This window comes from Caloenas nicobarica, chromosome 22 (genome assembly GCF_036013445.1).
Source record: "Caloenas nicobarica isolate bCalNic1 chromosome 22, bCalNic1.hap1, whole genome shotgun sequence".
Classification (NCBI taxonomy): Eukaryota; Metazoa; Chordata; class Aves; order Columbiformes; family Columbidae; genus Caloenas; species Caloenas nicobarica.
The window spans coordinates 3,584,968-3,599,888 of record NC_088266.1 but is presented as its reverse complement, the minus strand read 5'-3'; the positions used below and the strand labels follow the sequence as shown (position 1 = coordinate 3,599,888).

General features: G+C 49.4%; 2 protein-coding genes across 2 annotated transcripts; one reads left to right on the top strand and one right to left on the bottom strand.

Annotated features, from left to right (window-relative positions):
• The first annotated feature begins 25 nt into the window (after nucleotides 1-25).
• On the top strand, nucleotides 26-4,666 carry FBXO6 (F-box protein 6). Its single transcript, XM_065649834.1, has 6 exons — nucleotides 26-70; nucleotides 173-491; nucleotides 1,090-1,216; nucleotides 1,945-2,040; nucleotides 2,266-2,401; nucleotides 3,103-4,666. Exons 2-6 carry the CDS (start codon nucleotides 233-235, stop codon nucleotides 3,247-3,249), a joined length of 765 nt encoding a protein of 254 aa, XP_065505906.1. The 5' UTR covers nucleotides 26-70; nucleotides 173-232; the 3' UTR covers nucleotides 3,250-4,666.
• A 181-nt stretch (nucleotides 4,667-4,847) lies between these two features.
• MAD2L2 (mitotic arrest deficient 2 like 2) lies at nucleotides 4,848-12,580 on the bottom strand. Its single transcript, XM_065649836.1, has 9 exons — nucleotides 12,519-12,580; nucleotides 10,209-10,260; nucleotides 9,878-9,996; nucleotides 7,422-7,493; nucleotides 6,468-6,568; nucleotides 6,254-6,348; nucleotides 6,058-6,131; nucleotides 5,251-5,343; nucleotides 4,848-4,958 (listed from the first exon to the last, which is right to left on the bottom strand). Exons 2-9 carry the CDS (start codon nucleotides 10,246-10,248, stop codon nucleotides 4,917-4,919), a joined length of 636 nt encoding a protein of 211 aa, XP_065505908.1. The 5' UTR covers nucleotides 10,249-10,260; nucleotides 12,519-12,580; the 3' UTR covers nucleotides 4,848-4,916.
• Nucleotides 12,581-14,921: the final 2,341 nt, after the last annotated feature.

Here is a 14,921-nt window from a genome sequence, read left to right as displayed (position 1 = left end):
GGGTCCGCCCCGAGCTCCGCCCGCTGCGGAAGGGCCGCGGCCGCTTCACATCCGTGTCCGGGGAGCGCAGGTGGGGCCGGGGCCGGGGCCGGGCGGGGGGAGCGGCTCGGCGGGGCCGTGGCCCGCGGCGCGGCCGGTAGTAACTGCTAAAACCCCTGCTTATCTCCCCAAGCTCTGCGCTGCCGGTGCCCGGGGGTTTGCCATCGCGTAGCCCTACAGCCGTGGGTCGGTGATGACAACCATTTGCGACCTCCCCGAGGATGTGCTGGTGGAGCTGCTGTCGCTGCTCCCCGCCCGGGACCTGCTCCGCTCCTGCAGGCTGGTCTGCTCGCAGTGGCGGGACGTGGTGGACCTGGCCACCCTGTGGAAACGCAAGTGCCAGCGGGAGGGGTTTTACGTGCAGAATTTGGACAGGAGCGTCACTGACTGGAAGATCTTCTATATGCTCTGCAGCTTGAAGAGAAACTTAATCAAAAACCCCTGTGCTCAAGGTTGGTTTGGTCATCTATAGTAGACAGCTGAGAGTTTCCCAACAGTGAGAATGAGTCAGTGCCCTCCGTGCGCTGCTCACGTACTGCTGGTGTCACGGGACTGTCCACAAGTAAACAGCTGTAATAAAACTGTCATGGGTAGGTAAAATGGTGATAAATACATATGTGTGGTTGTGACCAAAAAAACCTCTGGAGTCACTAAGGCCTCAGCACTGCAGACAGCGACAGATAATTTGCACAGCAAGTATGATGTGGTAACGAAACTGTCAGGTGTTGGGATTAACCATTTGGGAAGCTTGGGAATGTTTGTTGTCAAAGAATTAATATGACTACAGTAATTCTACTTTATTACTGATTATGAGCATGTCATTGGTCAGAAAGTTGCCACCTGTTGCCCTAGCTGGCAGCAGCTGCATTAAAAGTAATGGTAAGGTAAAGACAAGAGTTGCTTGAAGCTGTAGAAAAAAAATACAACGTATCTGAAAACTCATCAAAGAAGGTTCTTAGTATCGTTGTGTAACTGATTCTTTAACAAAAGCAGAGACACTGCTGGAAACTGAACTGAGGTCCTAACACTCATCTCTGATATCTGTTTTAGACAACTTTCGGCACTGGAAACTTGATAAAAATGAAGGAGATAAATGGAAGATTGAAGTTCTGCCTGGACCTCATGGAGCAGGGATGCCGGACCCCAAAGTAGAGAAATACTTTGTCACTTCATATGGGTAAGAACTTGACTCCAGTAATCTGGAGCTGGGGGACCCGCATCCTCCTGTCTGTCTGCAAAAGCACCACGGGTAGAAGGCTTGAGGCAGGTTACTGAACCGTAGTTCGTGTGAGGAAAAGGAGCTTAATTAGCTTTTTATACTAGTTAGTCTAAAAAGACAGGAGTACCACTGAGACAATTAATTGTAGTGCGTGCTAAATTTCTCTGTCCCTACCAGGAATTCCCTGTAACATTTTTATAGTTGTGAATAATCCATATGGGCTCTCTGCTTCTCTTCTGCCAAAGGTGGTGGGCAAAGGTTACAGTTTATGGAGCTAATCAGATACTTACCTGTCAAGGTCAAAGCTTGGTAACCTCTAAGAGTGGTGGGTGTGTTTGTCTTGCTAACAGCATGCAATAAAGCTGTCAACAGATGATTAGCTGCTTTTACATCCAATAAGCAGTGGTTTCCTGTTACTACTACAAGTGCAGAGACTCCTCTTAATCCAGCTTATAGGTAACTGCTCCGTTTATCTAGGAGTGAAGCTAATCACTTCACTTCCTTGTCTAGTTCTGGCTATGGGAAAAGACATGGGAAGACTATGGGAAAAGCCCTAGTCATGCCAGCCTTGAGGGCACTCAAGGACTGGGTGGGCTTTTGGTTAGAGTAAATGTCAGGGAAAGCGTGGCTCTGGGAGGGAAGAGATGTGTTTTGTGAAATTGTGAATGTCTCTATTGCTGCTGCAGGCCATGCTTCAAGTCTCAACTCATTACCCTGCAGAAAGAAGGATATTGGAATCAGTTGATGGATGAGAAACGGCCTGAAATTGTAGTCAAGGACTGGTAAGTGTGTGCACTGAATCTAGAATTTCTGGCATTGGGCTGTGAGGAGGTAACAATCCTGTGAAGAGCTGGATAGCTGGAAGTTTTAGAACTTCTTCATAGCTATGGGGACAACATTCCTTTTCCGCTGCAGATGGACATCCCCTTGGGGGCTGTCTTTCAACACTAAAGATAACTGAACGCTGTATCTACAACCCCACTGTTTGATTCCCCCTGCCTCTCTAGGTACGCTGCCAGATTTGACTGTGGGTGTCGCTATGAACTCACTGTCCGGCTGCTTTCTGAAGACTACATTGTCCTTGAGGAGTTCCACCCCAAGCCAGTGGTTATTGAGCAGTGGAGCGATGCAACGTGGAGAGAGGTAAGCAGGAGCTTTACATCAGTATTGTCACACTCAAATCTTGCAAGTCTTACCTGGCCAAAAGTCCCCTGTGGAATCTACTTTCTCTGCTCTTCAGCCTCCTCTACTCAAGACAAAAGGTAAGCCCTTGCTGTTGTCAATGCTGAAGAAGCAGTAGTGTCATGAAAGAGCAAGGTTCTGTTTGTAGGTGCCCAGGGTTTTCTAAAGAGTATTCCCCAGGCTTCTGTGTTACTTCCACTCAATCTCTTCAGTTGTTTCTGGTTTTCACCTAAGCTTTTGTCTAAATAACTTAGTTACAAAAGCACAGTTCTTGTTTTTATTGGATCAAAAAGCTTTGTTTTAAAATTACTGCATGGACGTCACTTGAAGTATTGCAGACGTTACTTTCCTTAAACTGCTAAACATGTTTAACTGGTTTAATTGGCTGTAGATTCCCCATTATGTTGTTGCTTACAAGACAAACATAACTAAGAATCAAGCTTAATGTTACATTTGACTTGGACGGGATTTCAGAGCAGAAGGCTGAATAAGAGAGACTTTTTTCTCATCCCTCAAAAAGGGATATGATGCACTTTCAATTAAAGATATATTAGAATGAGCTTTTTCTGAGACCAAGATGCACATACTGTAGTTGTCCTAGCTTCTAGGTCAGTGCTGGTTTATTTAGGCAAATTAAGAGGAATTTTCTCCTTTCTCTCCAGATTTCTTACACCTTCCAGAATTACCCAGCTGGAGTTCGGCACATCTGGTTTCAGCATGGAGGCCAGGACACCCAATTCTGGGCAGGGTGGTATGGGATCCGAGTGACAAACAGCAGCATCACCATTGGGCCCCAGACAATGTTATGAAGGCGTGATCTGTTTGCTTTTACCTCAGGACTGTAACCAAGTGGTCTCAGGTGCAATTATTTGTTTGTACTCTCTTTTGGGTGAGTGTCCTGGCTTTGTCTTGCACAGCTGATCTCAAATACAAGCAGCTAATTCTTAATCACAGCAGAACTTCTGCAAGCCCAGCCCCTTGGAAGGACTTTTGTCTTCATCTTTCATCCTCCTGTACGACAGACGTTACTACAGTTACTAGTGCCCTTCCACAGGAGGAAGACTGGGACAATTCAATATGACATCTGTCTTTTCTAGTTGATATGTCATTGTGCTACAGCCAAAAAATAAGTCTCAAATAGAAAGGCTTTCTTGTTTGTTTATGGAATCATCTGAAATTAAACATTTTAGCCTTATCACAGCTCTCTGCTACAGAGAGACTTGTTTTGTATGTGTCTTTCACATCAGACCTTTCATAGCTTAAGGAAGCCATCAACCCTTTTTCTTAAGTGCTGTGTCACTGGTACTTAATTCCTTACTGTTTCTGTAAGTGTATATGATCAAAATGGTGCATACCTTCCCTGTCCAAATACAGCCCATCGTTGTTTGAATAAAGAGCAAGAGAAGATAAAGAATCCCTTAAGGTGGCTGCCTTACAACATAAGTGCCTTTTGATTGTGCTGGGCTTTTTCCCTACTACCTTTGTACTACCAAAGTACTTGGTTTGTACTGAACAGTCTAACCCTTTATGTACTGTACAACATAGATCTATACTATTCTTGCACTTTTTACTTGGAGGAAGCAGGGAAGTACTATACTGGCTGTCTTATCAAATTGTCTGACTAACAAACTCAGCTCAAACACTACAAACCATGTCTTCTACCCCTGTATGCATAGAGCCAATACTAAGGCCTTCCTTGCTTTCCTTTGACAAGTGCAGAATTAACAGTTTCCCTTGTCTGTTCTCTGTTAGTAGCAGGACATTTGCCAGGTGTCCTTGCTGGACAGACAAATTCCACCATGCTAGTGCTACGTGTTGGGTGAATGCTCTCCCATGGAAAGGGGAGACCAAGGTTGTAGCTTGTCATAGGAACTGACAGATCCTGCGTATGTTCTAGAAAAGGTATGGAAATGTAGTGGAAGCTCCACATAAAATATAGAGCTCTATACAAAATAGAAATACTTCCTCACTTACGGGAGGAGGCTGGTTTGGACAGAACTCAGCCTAGTTTAACTGGGGTAAAACTTCATATTTATTAAAGATTACTTGGGACAGTCACAGTGGACAGACAGTACGTAAGGCCTCGCTCACCTTTAGTATGAGTCCGTTGCTCTAGTGGAGCATATACCAGACTGCTGTATATCGCTACCAGTGTGCAATGAAGATGCCCTGTTGAAAACTGGATTTGTACAAAGCTGACTGCATCCTGCAGCTGGCTGTATCCTGCCCCCAGGGACTCACTGTAACAAAACCTGTACTCACTCTTGCACACGAGTGTGCATGGGAACAGGCTCTGGCTCCACATTCCAAGTCAGTTCTATATACAGTGGTAAGAGCACTTGAAATAAAGAGGCAGCAGCTGCTCTACATTCACCCAGAAGGCCAGCTGAAGAGACACTTATCAAGGTATGGTTTGTGAGATATCTTATTCCACTGGAAGATCAGAGGAGGCTTGAAGGCAAGGAGGATTTTAAAATCAGGTGCTTTTGTGGGCTCGCTCTTCTACATACAGCTGCATCTGGGGGAGAGAAACAAGCATCAGTTCCATTTGATATGCAAGTAGGTGAATGGAAAAAAGTCTGCAACAGGCTAAATAGGAAGAATTTGTACCTTCCCCCATAAACAGGTTTCTTATTTTATCATGAGTTGTGCCCTGTTTTGATTACTGGCACAGACATGCACTAGGCTAAGGTACTGCTCAGCAATATTAAAATTGTTACCCTACAGAAAACAACAGAGCTGGCAGCAGAGTCGACAACACTTAGAACAAGTAGTTTTGGCCACCTCTCAGTCCAGAATGCTCTACTCACCTTTAAGATATCTGATGTCATAGTTTTCAGGGGAATAAGCCGGGGGTCATGCATGTGCACGTCTTGTTCATCAGCGAGGATCCAGGGGAAATCCTGGGGGCAGGAACAAAAGGTATTTTATTTGCTTTATTTGCAGAGAGGCTGGCGGGCTCTGTAAGGTGAGCTCTTTCTCAGCACTAGGTCAGAATTAAGTAAATGAGAGATCTAGTGGCTGAGGGAAGAAACAGGTAACTCAAACCTTTCAAAACAGCAAAACTTAACACATGCACACTTGGCCCCAAGGCTCGGCCTAATTATCTTCGGTTACAGCATCAAACTATAACGTTAACCCAGTTTACTTGTTCCAAAGGTGACGTGTCACTTTGAAAGATGTACTCCTAGCTGTCCCCAGCTAGCATGTTCTCTGCATTACACCAGCATCTAACTGCAAGTCCAAAATACTCAGGGTATGGATTTCTGTCCTGCCTTGCAAATTTAAAGGTTGGCCTACTATACTACCAGTTTCTGTCAAAGCACTTTTAAAGTGACTGCGCAGGCATCATGCAGAAAGCATTGTTACAATCTAATTCCACCATTGAAGCAGCTATTGTCTACAACTGTGGCTGGTGTGTGGTGAATGTGCTCAGTCACTTCGCCAGTGTAAACCATTTGAATGCATTTAAAGCAAAGTTGTGACGTGCATCACGTGAAGCTAACATACGTGTGCAGAATATCTAGTGGCTTTAACTTTAGAGATGCCAAAACTCTATAGTTCCTAGTCTTTGTGGGTTGCTCACACAGAGTCATGTAGCTGAAGATCTCACTCACCTTTATCACCTGGATCTTTTCCATATTCCGTGTAGCAGCCTCCCGTGTATGAACCAGAACTGTGAAGGTGCAACCTGCAAGAGAAATGGCAGGCTCCACATCAGGGGACAACTAACAGAGGATCAGACACTGCTTAGTGTTGTCTCAAGTCAAGCAATGCCATGCTATGAGGCTGTATGGACATGTTTGTGCTTACCTGGGGGATTGTTGTCAAGCACAGCATCGCACACACTGATCTTCAGGATGAACGCACGCAGCAACTGCTCCACGTGGGACAGCAGGGACTCCGAACTGGTGAGGAGACAGCAGTTACTGGCGTGCAGCAAATACTGGGGCCTGGAGCTGCTTCCAGAACACCTCTGCAGAGGCAGGTGTCGGGTGCTGTGAGGAAGGACTAACGGAAGCTTTACCTAATGGAAAGAAGAGGGGGCTGGGTGATCTCAAAGACGAATCTCTCCACAGGGTGGTGCTCTTTATCCAGGATTACAACTACAACCTTCTCCACATCATTCTGTAAGGACAAAGACAGAAAAATCCCTTCATTAAACAGGCTGTCTCTGCCCCCGCTGTGCTTCACGTACTTCTGACAAAGTGGGAGTACGCTTATTTGTTGTGGCTCACAGCACTGGCAGTTATCCAAAGCTTGAGCACTGTCAGATTATTATTACTGATCAGAAAAAAAAAAGCTTTTGCAAAGCCATTTCTTGCTAGATGTTAAACTGACAGCTTATTGCTGAGGCCTATGGAAATGAAGTGCACTTAATAGTACATCTGTCTAGATGCTATTTTGGAACAAAGGAGGAAATGTACAGCCATCTTGTTGCATCACTTTGGAATGGACAATGATGAGGAAGTTAAGATATGCTTAGACTGGCCAAATATAGCAGCTTTGTACTACTGCAATGTAAAACTGATCAGTTTCCACTCTTTAAATGTGCATTAGCTTGTCTGCAAAGAGCAGAGAATGCAAAATCTACCAGCATCCTACATCCTAAAATGTTTCAGATGGTCACACCTTTCTCTCACAAAACCTAGAGTTCAAATCTACCTTTGCTTGCTGGCTTACAGCAAAGCATTCCAACTATTCTGCCAGGTAGGTGTTTAACATTCTGCTTTTGAATACATTTAAGTCAATGTGTAGGATGAGGTAACTGAAAATATATAGCTCTATATCCTCATGTGCATGTATTAGATACAACCAAATGCCAATGATCAGCAGTGAGGCTGGGCCTTAACTGCAAAGAAAGGTTATGGATGTTATTTTAATTTTTGTTACTAACTTTATCAGCTAGTATATTGTGTATTTGTAAATAAATTTTGCAATGAAGACAGTGTTTATGTTCACTTCCTTTCTATGATCTTACCTTCTCGAGCAGCGGCTTTACACAGTGCAGCGTGTCCTGGATGTACTGGTTCAGCTCTGGGTGGCAGGACATCTGTGCAAATACAGTGAACAGTCAGAGCCATGGTCTGATGTGAACCAGGACAACACTAAATGGGAAGATTTGAACAGAAGCACTAGTGTGTTACAAGGCACTTGAGTTCTCTTCAAAAATGAGTTTGTGAATTAAACCAAACTCTGGAAGTGGTTTCACAGAACCACAGAATGTTAGGGATTGGAAGGGACTTCAAAAGATCACCCAGTCCAATTCCCCCGTCAGAGCAGGAACACCCAGATGAGGCTACACAGGAAGGTGTCCAGGCGGGTTTTAAATGTCTCCAGAGAAGGAGACTCCACAATCCCCCTGGGCAGCCTGTTCCAGTGTTCTGTTACCCTCACTGAGAAGAATTTTCTTCTCAAATTTAAGTGGAACCTCTTGTGTTCCAGTTTGAATCCGTTACCCCTTGTCTTACCATTGGTTGTCACCGAGAAGAGCCTGGCTCCATCCTCCTGACGCTCACCCTTTACATATTTATAAATATTAATGAGGTCACCCCTCAGTCTCCTCCAAACTAAAGAGCCCCAGCTCCCTCAGCCTTTCCTCACACAGGAGACGCTCCACTCCCTTCAGCATCTTCGTGGCTCTGCGCTGGACTCTCTCCAGCAGTTCCCTGTCCTTGAACTGAGGGGCCCAGAACTGGACACAATATTCCAGATGTGGCCTCACCAGGGCAGAGTAGAGGGGAAGGAGAACCTCTCTCGACCTACTAACCACCCCGATTCTAATATGCCCCAGGATGCCATTGGCCTTCCTGGCCACAAGGGCCCAGTGCTGGCTCATGGTCACCCTGCTGTCCACCAGGACCCTCAGGTCCCTTTCCCCTACACTGCTCTCTAATAGGTCATTCCCCAACCTATACTGGAACCTGGGGTTGTTCCTACCCAGATGAAGACTCTACACTTGCCCTTCTTATATTTCATTAATTTTTTCCCCGCCCAACTCTCCAGCCTGTCCAGGTCTCTGGATGGCAGCACAGCCTTCTGGCGTGTCAGCCACCCCTCCCAGCTTGGTGTCATGAGCAAACTTGCTGATAGTACACTCAACTCCCTCATCCAAGTAATTGATTAATATATGGAATAATACTGGCCCCAGTACTGACCCTTGAGACACTCCACTAGATACAGGCCTCCAACTGGACTCTGCCCCATTGACCACGACTCTCTGGCTTCTTTCTTTCAGCCAGTTTGCGGTCCACCTCACTACCTGATCGTCCAGTCCACACTTCCTCAGCTTAGCTGTGAGGATGCTGTGGGAGACAGTGTCAAACGCCTTACTGAAGTCAAGGTAGACCACATCCACCGCTCTGCCATCACCTATCCACCTCGTTATGGCTTCATAAAAGGCTATGAAGTTGGTCAAGCACGACTTCCCCTTGGTGAAGCCATGTTGACTGCCCCTAATGACCCTCTTCTCCTTGATATGCCTTGAGAGGGCACCAAGGATAAGGTGTTCCATCACTTTCCCAGGGATGGAGGTGAGGCTGACCGGTCTATAGTTGCCCGGGTCCTCCTTCTTGCCCTTTTTGAAGACCAGAGTGACATTTGCTTTCCTCCAGTCCCCAGGCACCTCTCCTGTTTCCCAAGACTTGGCAAAGATGATGGAGAGTGGCCCAGCAATGACTTCAGCCAGCTCCCTCAGCACCAGTGGGTGCATCCCATCTGGACCCATGGATTTATGGATGTCCAGATTGCTTAACTGCTCCCTAACCCGGTCCTCATCAACCAAGGCAGACTCCTCCATTGTCCTGACTTCCTCTGGGGCCTCAGGAGTACGGGGCTCCTCAGGACAGCCTCCGGCAGAGTAGACAAAGAAGGCATTCAGTAACTCTGCCTTCTCTGTATCTTCTGTCACCAGGGCACCCACCCCATTCATCAGTGGGCCTACATTGCCTCTGGTGTTAGTTTTATCTACCATGTATTTGAAAAAGCTCTTTCTATTGTCCTTGACCCCTCTTGCCAGGTTTAATTCTAAGGAGGCCTTAGCTTTCCTGGTTGCCTCCCTACATCCTCTAACAACAGCCTTATATTCTTCCCAAGTGGCCAGCCCCTCCTTCCATGATCTGTAAACTCTCCTCTTCCACTTGAGCTTACTCAGCCGTTCCTTGTTTAACCACACAGGTCTCCTGGCTGCCTTCCTTGACTTCCTATGTGTCAGGATGCTCCGATCTTGAGCTTGGTAGAAGCAGTCCCTGAATGCTAAACAACTGTCTTGGGCCCCTTTACCTTCAAGCAGCCTTGCCCATGGGATTTCCCCTAGCAATTGTTTGAAAAGGCCAAAGTTTGCCCTGCTGAAGTCCAGGTTTAGATTGTTCTGGTGAGTGCTGACTGACCCCTGCTATTTTGCTTGTCTGTGTGGCTGTCAGCAGGAAAATCTCCTACCTGGACAGGTACATTGTATTTTTTCCTCTTCTGAAAGATCCCAATAGGGTAAACTTCTCTGACATATAAGATAAGGTGAACAGCCACTTCCAGGAATTCTGAAAGAACATCTGCAACAACTGAAAAACAAATGTAAAGGACACTGAAGCAGGGATGGGGGGAAGCATGCACAGCAATACCATATACTCATGGGAAAGGTTTTCTAAAGTATTTTTCCCTGCATAAATTTCAGCTGCTTCCCGTGGCAGCAGGAAGTTTAGGGGTAGAGAAACCTTCCAACAGCAATACCACAAGCTCAAGTCCCAACAAGAAATCTTGCAAGTGTACTCACCTTGCCCAAAGTTAAGGTCCTGCCGTGTGAGAGTGGTCATCTTTCCCAGAACCTGGAAGTAATCACAAAAAAATATTATTTATCCTCTGGCTCCTGTATTATTAACACAGTCAGTTCATGGAGCCATCCACTCCTCTAGGGCCGCTGAGCTCAGACCCAACCAACTGTCTTTTGTGCTTAGCCAACACACATATAAACACTGCCAGACAAATCCACCGGACTCACACTATGACAGGTTTAAGCACCTTCCGTAACCAACACCACATCGTCAGAACTCACCAGCAGTGCAAAAACCAAAGACAGGATCTTTGCTGCATCTTGGCTCACACCTCAGACTGACAGATTATTCATAATTTAATTTCTGCTATTCTTGAATTAGGCTTTATTTTAAATAAAAAACCATGAAAAAATCTGTTCAGTTCACAGTTCTTTGCTGGCTCCCTCCCTTTCTGGTGCATTTGGCTGGGACTGGAGAATTCATGATTCCTAAGACACAGGAAAGTTTAGACAATCACTTCTTAGTAGCACGAGGCACACTTTTTTTTTAAAGTCACACAAATGTTCCCATAATATACTGAACCATACCTCTTTTCTAATTCCTATACTCTATTATAACACAAGAACTTCTCAGTTTTATGGGTTTGTTCTCACAACACCACCATGAAACCCTGCTTGTTCAGGCCAGGATCTGCATCTTTCCACTAACACAACACAACGACACAGGTACCCAGCTGCTGTGCACTACCAACTGCTTCAGAGCATCTCCCTCTCTCTAGTCCCAAAGAATCCAAACCCTGCACAGGAATTTGTCACACAGAATCATGCAATGCCTCAAGCTGGAAAGGACCCATACGGATCGTGGAGTCCAACTCCCTGCTCCTCACAGGACTTCCTAAAACTAAACCATATGACTGAGAGCATCGTCCAGCTGCTCCTTGAACTCTGACAGGCTTGGTGCTGTGACCACTGCCTGGGGAGCCAGAAATCTGTGACAATTAAAAAGGGCAGCATATTAAATAGCCAAAGTGAATATCATGTGCTGATGCTCAAACAGCACACGCTGAGGCTCAGATCTCCTTAAACAGTTTGTGCCTTGCACACGTTAAGCTACAACATACATAATTTTCTATTATAATTTTTTTTCATATCTATACTCTGCACAGATGCAAACTCTAACCACTAAGAGCAGCACCATTGTTCATGAGCTGTGTATGTCTTTAAAGGCCTCCAGGAGCACTGTGGCTCCATCAGAACACAGGTGACTGCCACACGCCTCTGACAAGCCACGGCCATTCCAATCAGTTCAATCAGTCGTTTAGCCACTGATTTTCAAGCAGCTTCAGCTATAACAAACCATGTTTTTCAGAGCTACAAAGAATTACTTCAACTTTCACAAAATAGGGAGCTCATTTCTTCTCCCTTTTAAAATCAGAATCTTACCATTGTATACAAAGAATCCCTGGAATATTAGTGATATAGGGGTTTAGATTCACATCCTCACCTAAATGCCCCCCCTTCTTAAAGTGATGCCCCAGTGAAGCAAGAGCATCCTTAGAGATCCACCTTTAAACACAGTCACAAGGCCAGACCTGAGAACCACACATTTCATACTCCCTCAGCGTCAGGTTTTGGAGCTGCTGACTAAAGTAATGCTGCAGTTGATGGCCCTTCATCCACTCATTTTAATTTGCTGTCCTATTTGTACACAGTTTCCGAAGTCGTCCCACCTTCCCAGGATAACGCAGCACGGAGGGATGGCTGGGGGAAGCCAGGAGCGGCATCGGGAAAAAGAAACCCTGCACTTTCTTCAGGACGCTTTTTGGAAACCAGCAAAGCCTTAGTGAAGAAATTTCGGCCGAAAACGGCAGCAAAGGAGGCAGGGACATTACGCAACTTGTAATCCACCCTCAGCAAAGCGCCCATATCCACCACACGGGCTCCTGCGCCAGCCCTGAACAATCCGCACAGGCCTGCTGCCCCAGCTGGAGCTGCGCCCCGCGGCTTCGGAGGCAACGGGGAATCCCCAACCCGGCACCGTTTCTGTGACGACTGGACAGACAGAAGGACAGACCGCGGCTTTCGGGACAGGGACGGGCACTGCCCGGAGCCCCGGTCCCGCCGCCCCTCAGCAGACGAGCGCTGCCCGCATTCCGGCATTCCCGCCCGCACTGCCGAGCCGCCGCTACCGGGCGACCACACCGCTCCCGACCCCGCCGCACCGCCCGCCATCCCCCCCGCGCCAGCCCCGGCTCCCGCCCGCCCGGTGACCCCCGGTGACCGGCCCCGCGGGTGCCGCTGCCCCTCACTCACCCGCCGCTCCGCTCGGTCACCGTCACCGCCGCTCACGCGCGGCGCCCAGCGCGGGAGCCGGGCGGCGGCGCGGGCGTGTGACGTCAGAGCGGCGGGCGGCCCCAGCGCCCCCCGGCGGCGGGAGGAGCGGGCGCGGGGGGGGCGGTCCGCGCTGGTCCCCAACGGTCCCCGCTGCCCGGTGCTGCCCGGTGCTGCCCGCAGCCGCCCCCACGGGCTCCCGGTCGGCAGCCCCCGCGCCGCAGCTGCCTCCGGTGCAGCGGGGCCGGGTGCTCGGTGCAGGCAGAGGGGAACGCTGCTCCCCCGGGTCGGTTTCCCGCCCCGTTACCGTAAGGCGGGGGAGCCCCTGCAGGGAGCGGGAGCGCCGTGCCCGCCCCGCCGTGCAGGTGAGCGGGGATCCGGCCAGCCCTCACCCCGGCCGCCCCGCCTTTGTCTCCGTCTTTTGTCCGCCCCGGTCCCTGCCCGGGGCAGGGGCCGCTCCTGCCACCAGCCCCGCGGGAGCGCGCACCCTGCGCTCCCGCACCCCAGCACCCCTTCTCCTTCTCCTCCTCCTCACCGCACCCCCCGCACCCTGCACAGCATCCTCTCCCCCCCGCGCCCAGCACACCCCGAGCCCCTCCCAGCCCCACCTACCCCCCCACCATGCACCCCAGTCCCCTGGGATTCCCGGCGTCCCCAGTTCCCCTCCGCATTCCCCCACTGCCTTCCCCCTGTCTCCTCCTCCTCCTCCTCCTGCTGACGGGTTTGAACACCCCCCGGCAGAGTTGCCTCCCCTCCCGCTGCATGCACAGCCGCTGCCCGGCCCTGCCTGCCGGGCTCAGCCCACACCGAGGAGCGGCGGACAGGTAGGCAGCGCTGCCCGCGCCCAGCCCGGGCCGGGGGTGCTGGTTTCCCTTCGCTTTCGCGGGGATTGGGGAGGAGCAGGGGGCACTTTCCCACTTTCCGTGCGCCCTGGAGGAGACAAAGGCCGGGGGTGATGGGGACCCCCGGTGCCGCCGCCGGGACGCCCCCGGTGCGCGGTGCCTCGGGTGGTGGCGGCATCGCACCGAGCTGGGACAGCGCCGGTGCCTCCAGCCAGCCCTATTGTCACCGAGGCCGGGGTGGCGCGGGTTCCCACCGCGGTTCTGCCGCCCGGCTCGCCCTCAGCGCGATGGGCAGCGCCGGGCACCTCGCAGGGCTGTGCGGTGGGAGCTCCGGGGCTGTGCCCCTCCACCCTGCCGCAAGCCCCTGCGACTTCGGGGGCGACTGCAAGGTCCTTCCCGAGACGGCTCTCCCCTTCCCTGGAAGCAAAGTCGCCTCGGGAGAGGCATCAAGCCCTCTCGTAGGGCACCCCAGGGGTACGTCCCAGCTCTGAGCCAGGGCTGCTCTGGAAAGTGGCCGAGGGGTGAAGGAAGCTCTTCCCACCGAGCTATTGTGTTTGCAGAGCCGTGCACCAAGCCCCCGAGTACCCACGGGTTATTCTCTGTTCTTCCCCCGTTGATAAAAGTGAGATCTTGTTCCTGAATTAAATCAATTTGGCATAACTTAATGGCTTATTACAGCCAGTAATTCATCATGTAGGATTTAAGTGACATTTATCCAATTCACACCTGAAGTCTTCCGTCAACCAGAGGGTTTAATGGAAATGGTTTTGTATTCCCATCTCCTCTCCCTTGCAGAAGGAGGTATTAATCCTACACATTTTGCTTCGAAGTGAGAATGACACACAAGGAAAAATGTTGAAAGTGCAGCCTAACTGTTCTGCCACGCAGGACACATCCACTTCTGTCCCCAGTGAAGATCGGGCCAAATCTGCCCCCGTTCTTCCCTGTCACACTGGTGGGTGCTTTCCAGCCGGGTGAGCAATGACCTTTGCTATTGATTGTGTCTCATTTGTCACTAGGCATTGTGCATTAAACTGGAGAGTCTTCTCTGTTGTGCTGACAGCAAGCGACTATATCTCAGATGCTAATCTCAGACTCATTGCTATTTTAATCTCATTATTGGGTAGAGGAGACTCTGTTTGATAGCGGGTTGCCTCTGATGGCTGTGTCAGCCACTCTGTGAAGTCCCAGAGGGGAGCACAGGCTACTGCATATTCATTCCTGTCCCCTCCTGTCCCTGGAGGATGTTGGTGCTGCAGCCTCGACTGCCTGGGACGGTGGGTCGGCAAAACCAGCGTTCTGGTTCCAGCCCGTCAACTGATGTCGAGTGAGCCACATTTCAAGTGGTCACTGGACATGAGTTGCCCCAGGAAGATGCTTTGTGGAGGCACAGGGGCAATCACAGCTACTAGTCAACCCCCTGTAAGCCTGAATCTATGTCCTGTCTCTTGTGCCACTAGTGCAATTAGTGTATTAGTGAATTTGGCCCTTTCTACAGTGGAACGCTGTTTGGTGATAGCAGAAAATGAGAGAAAACAACACA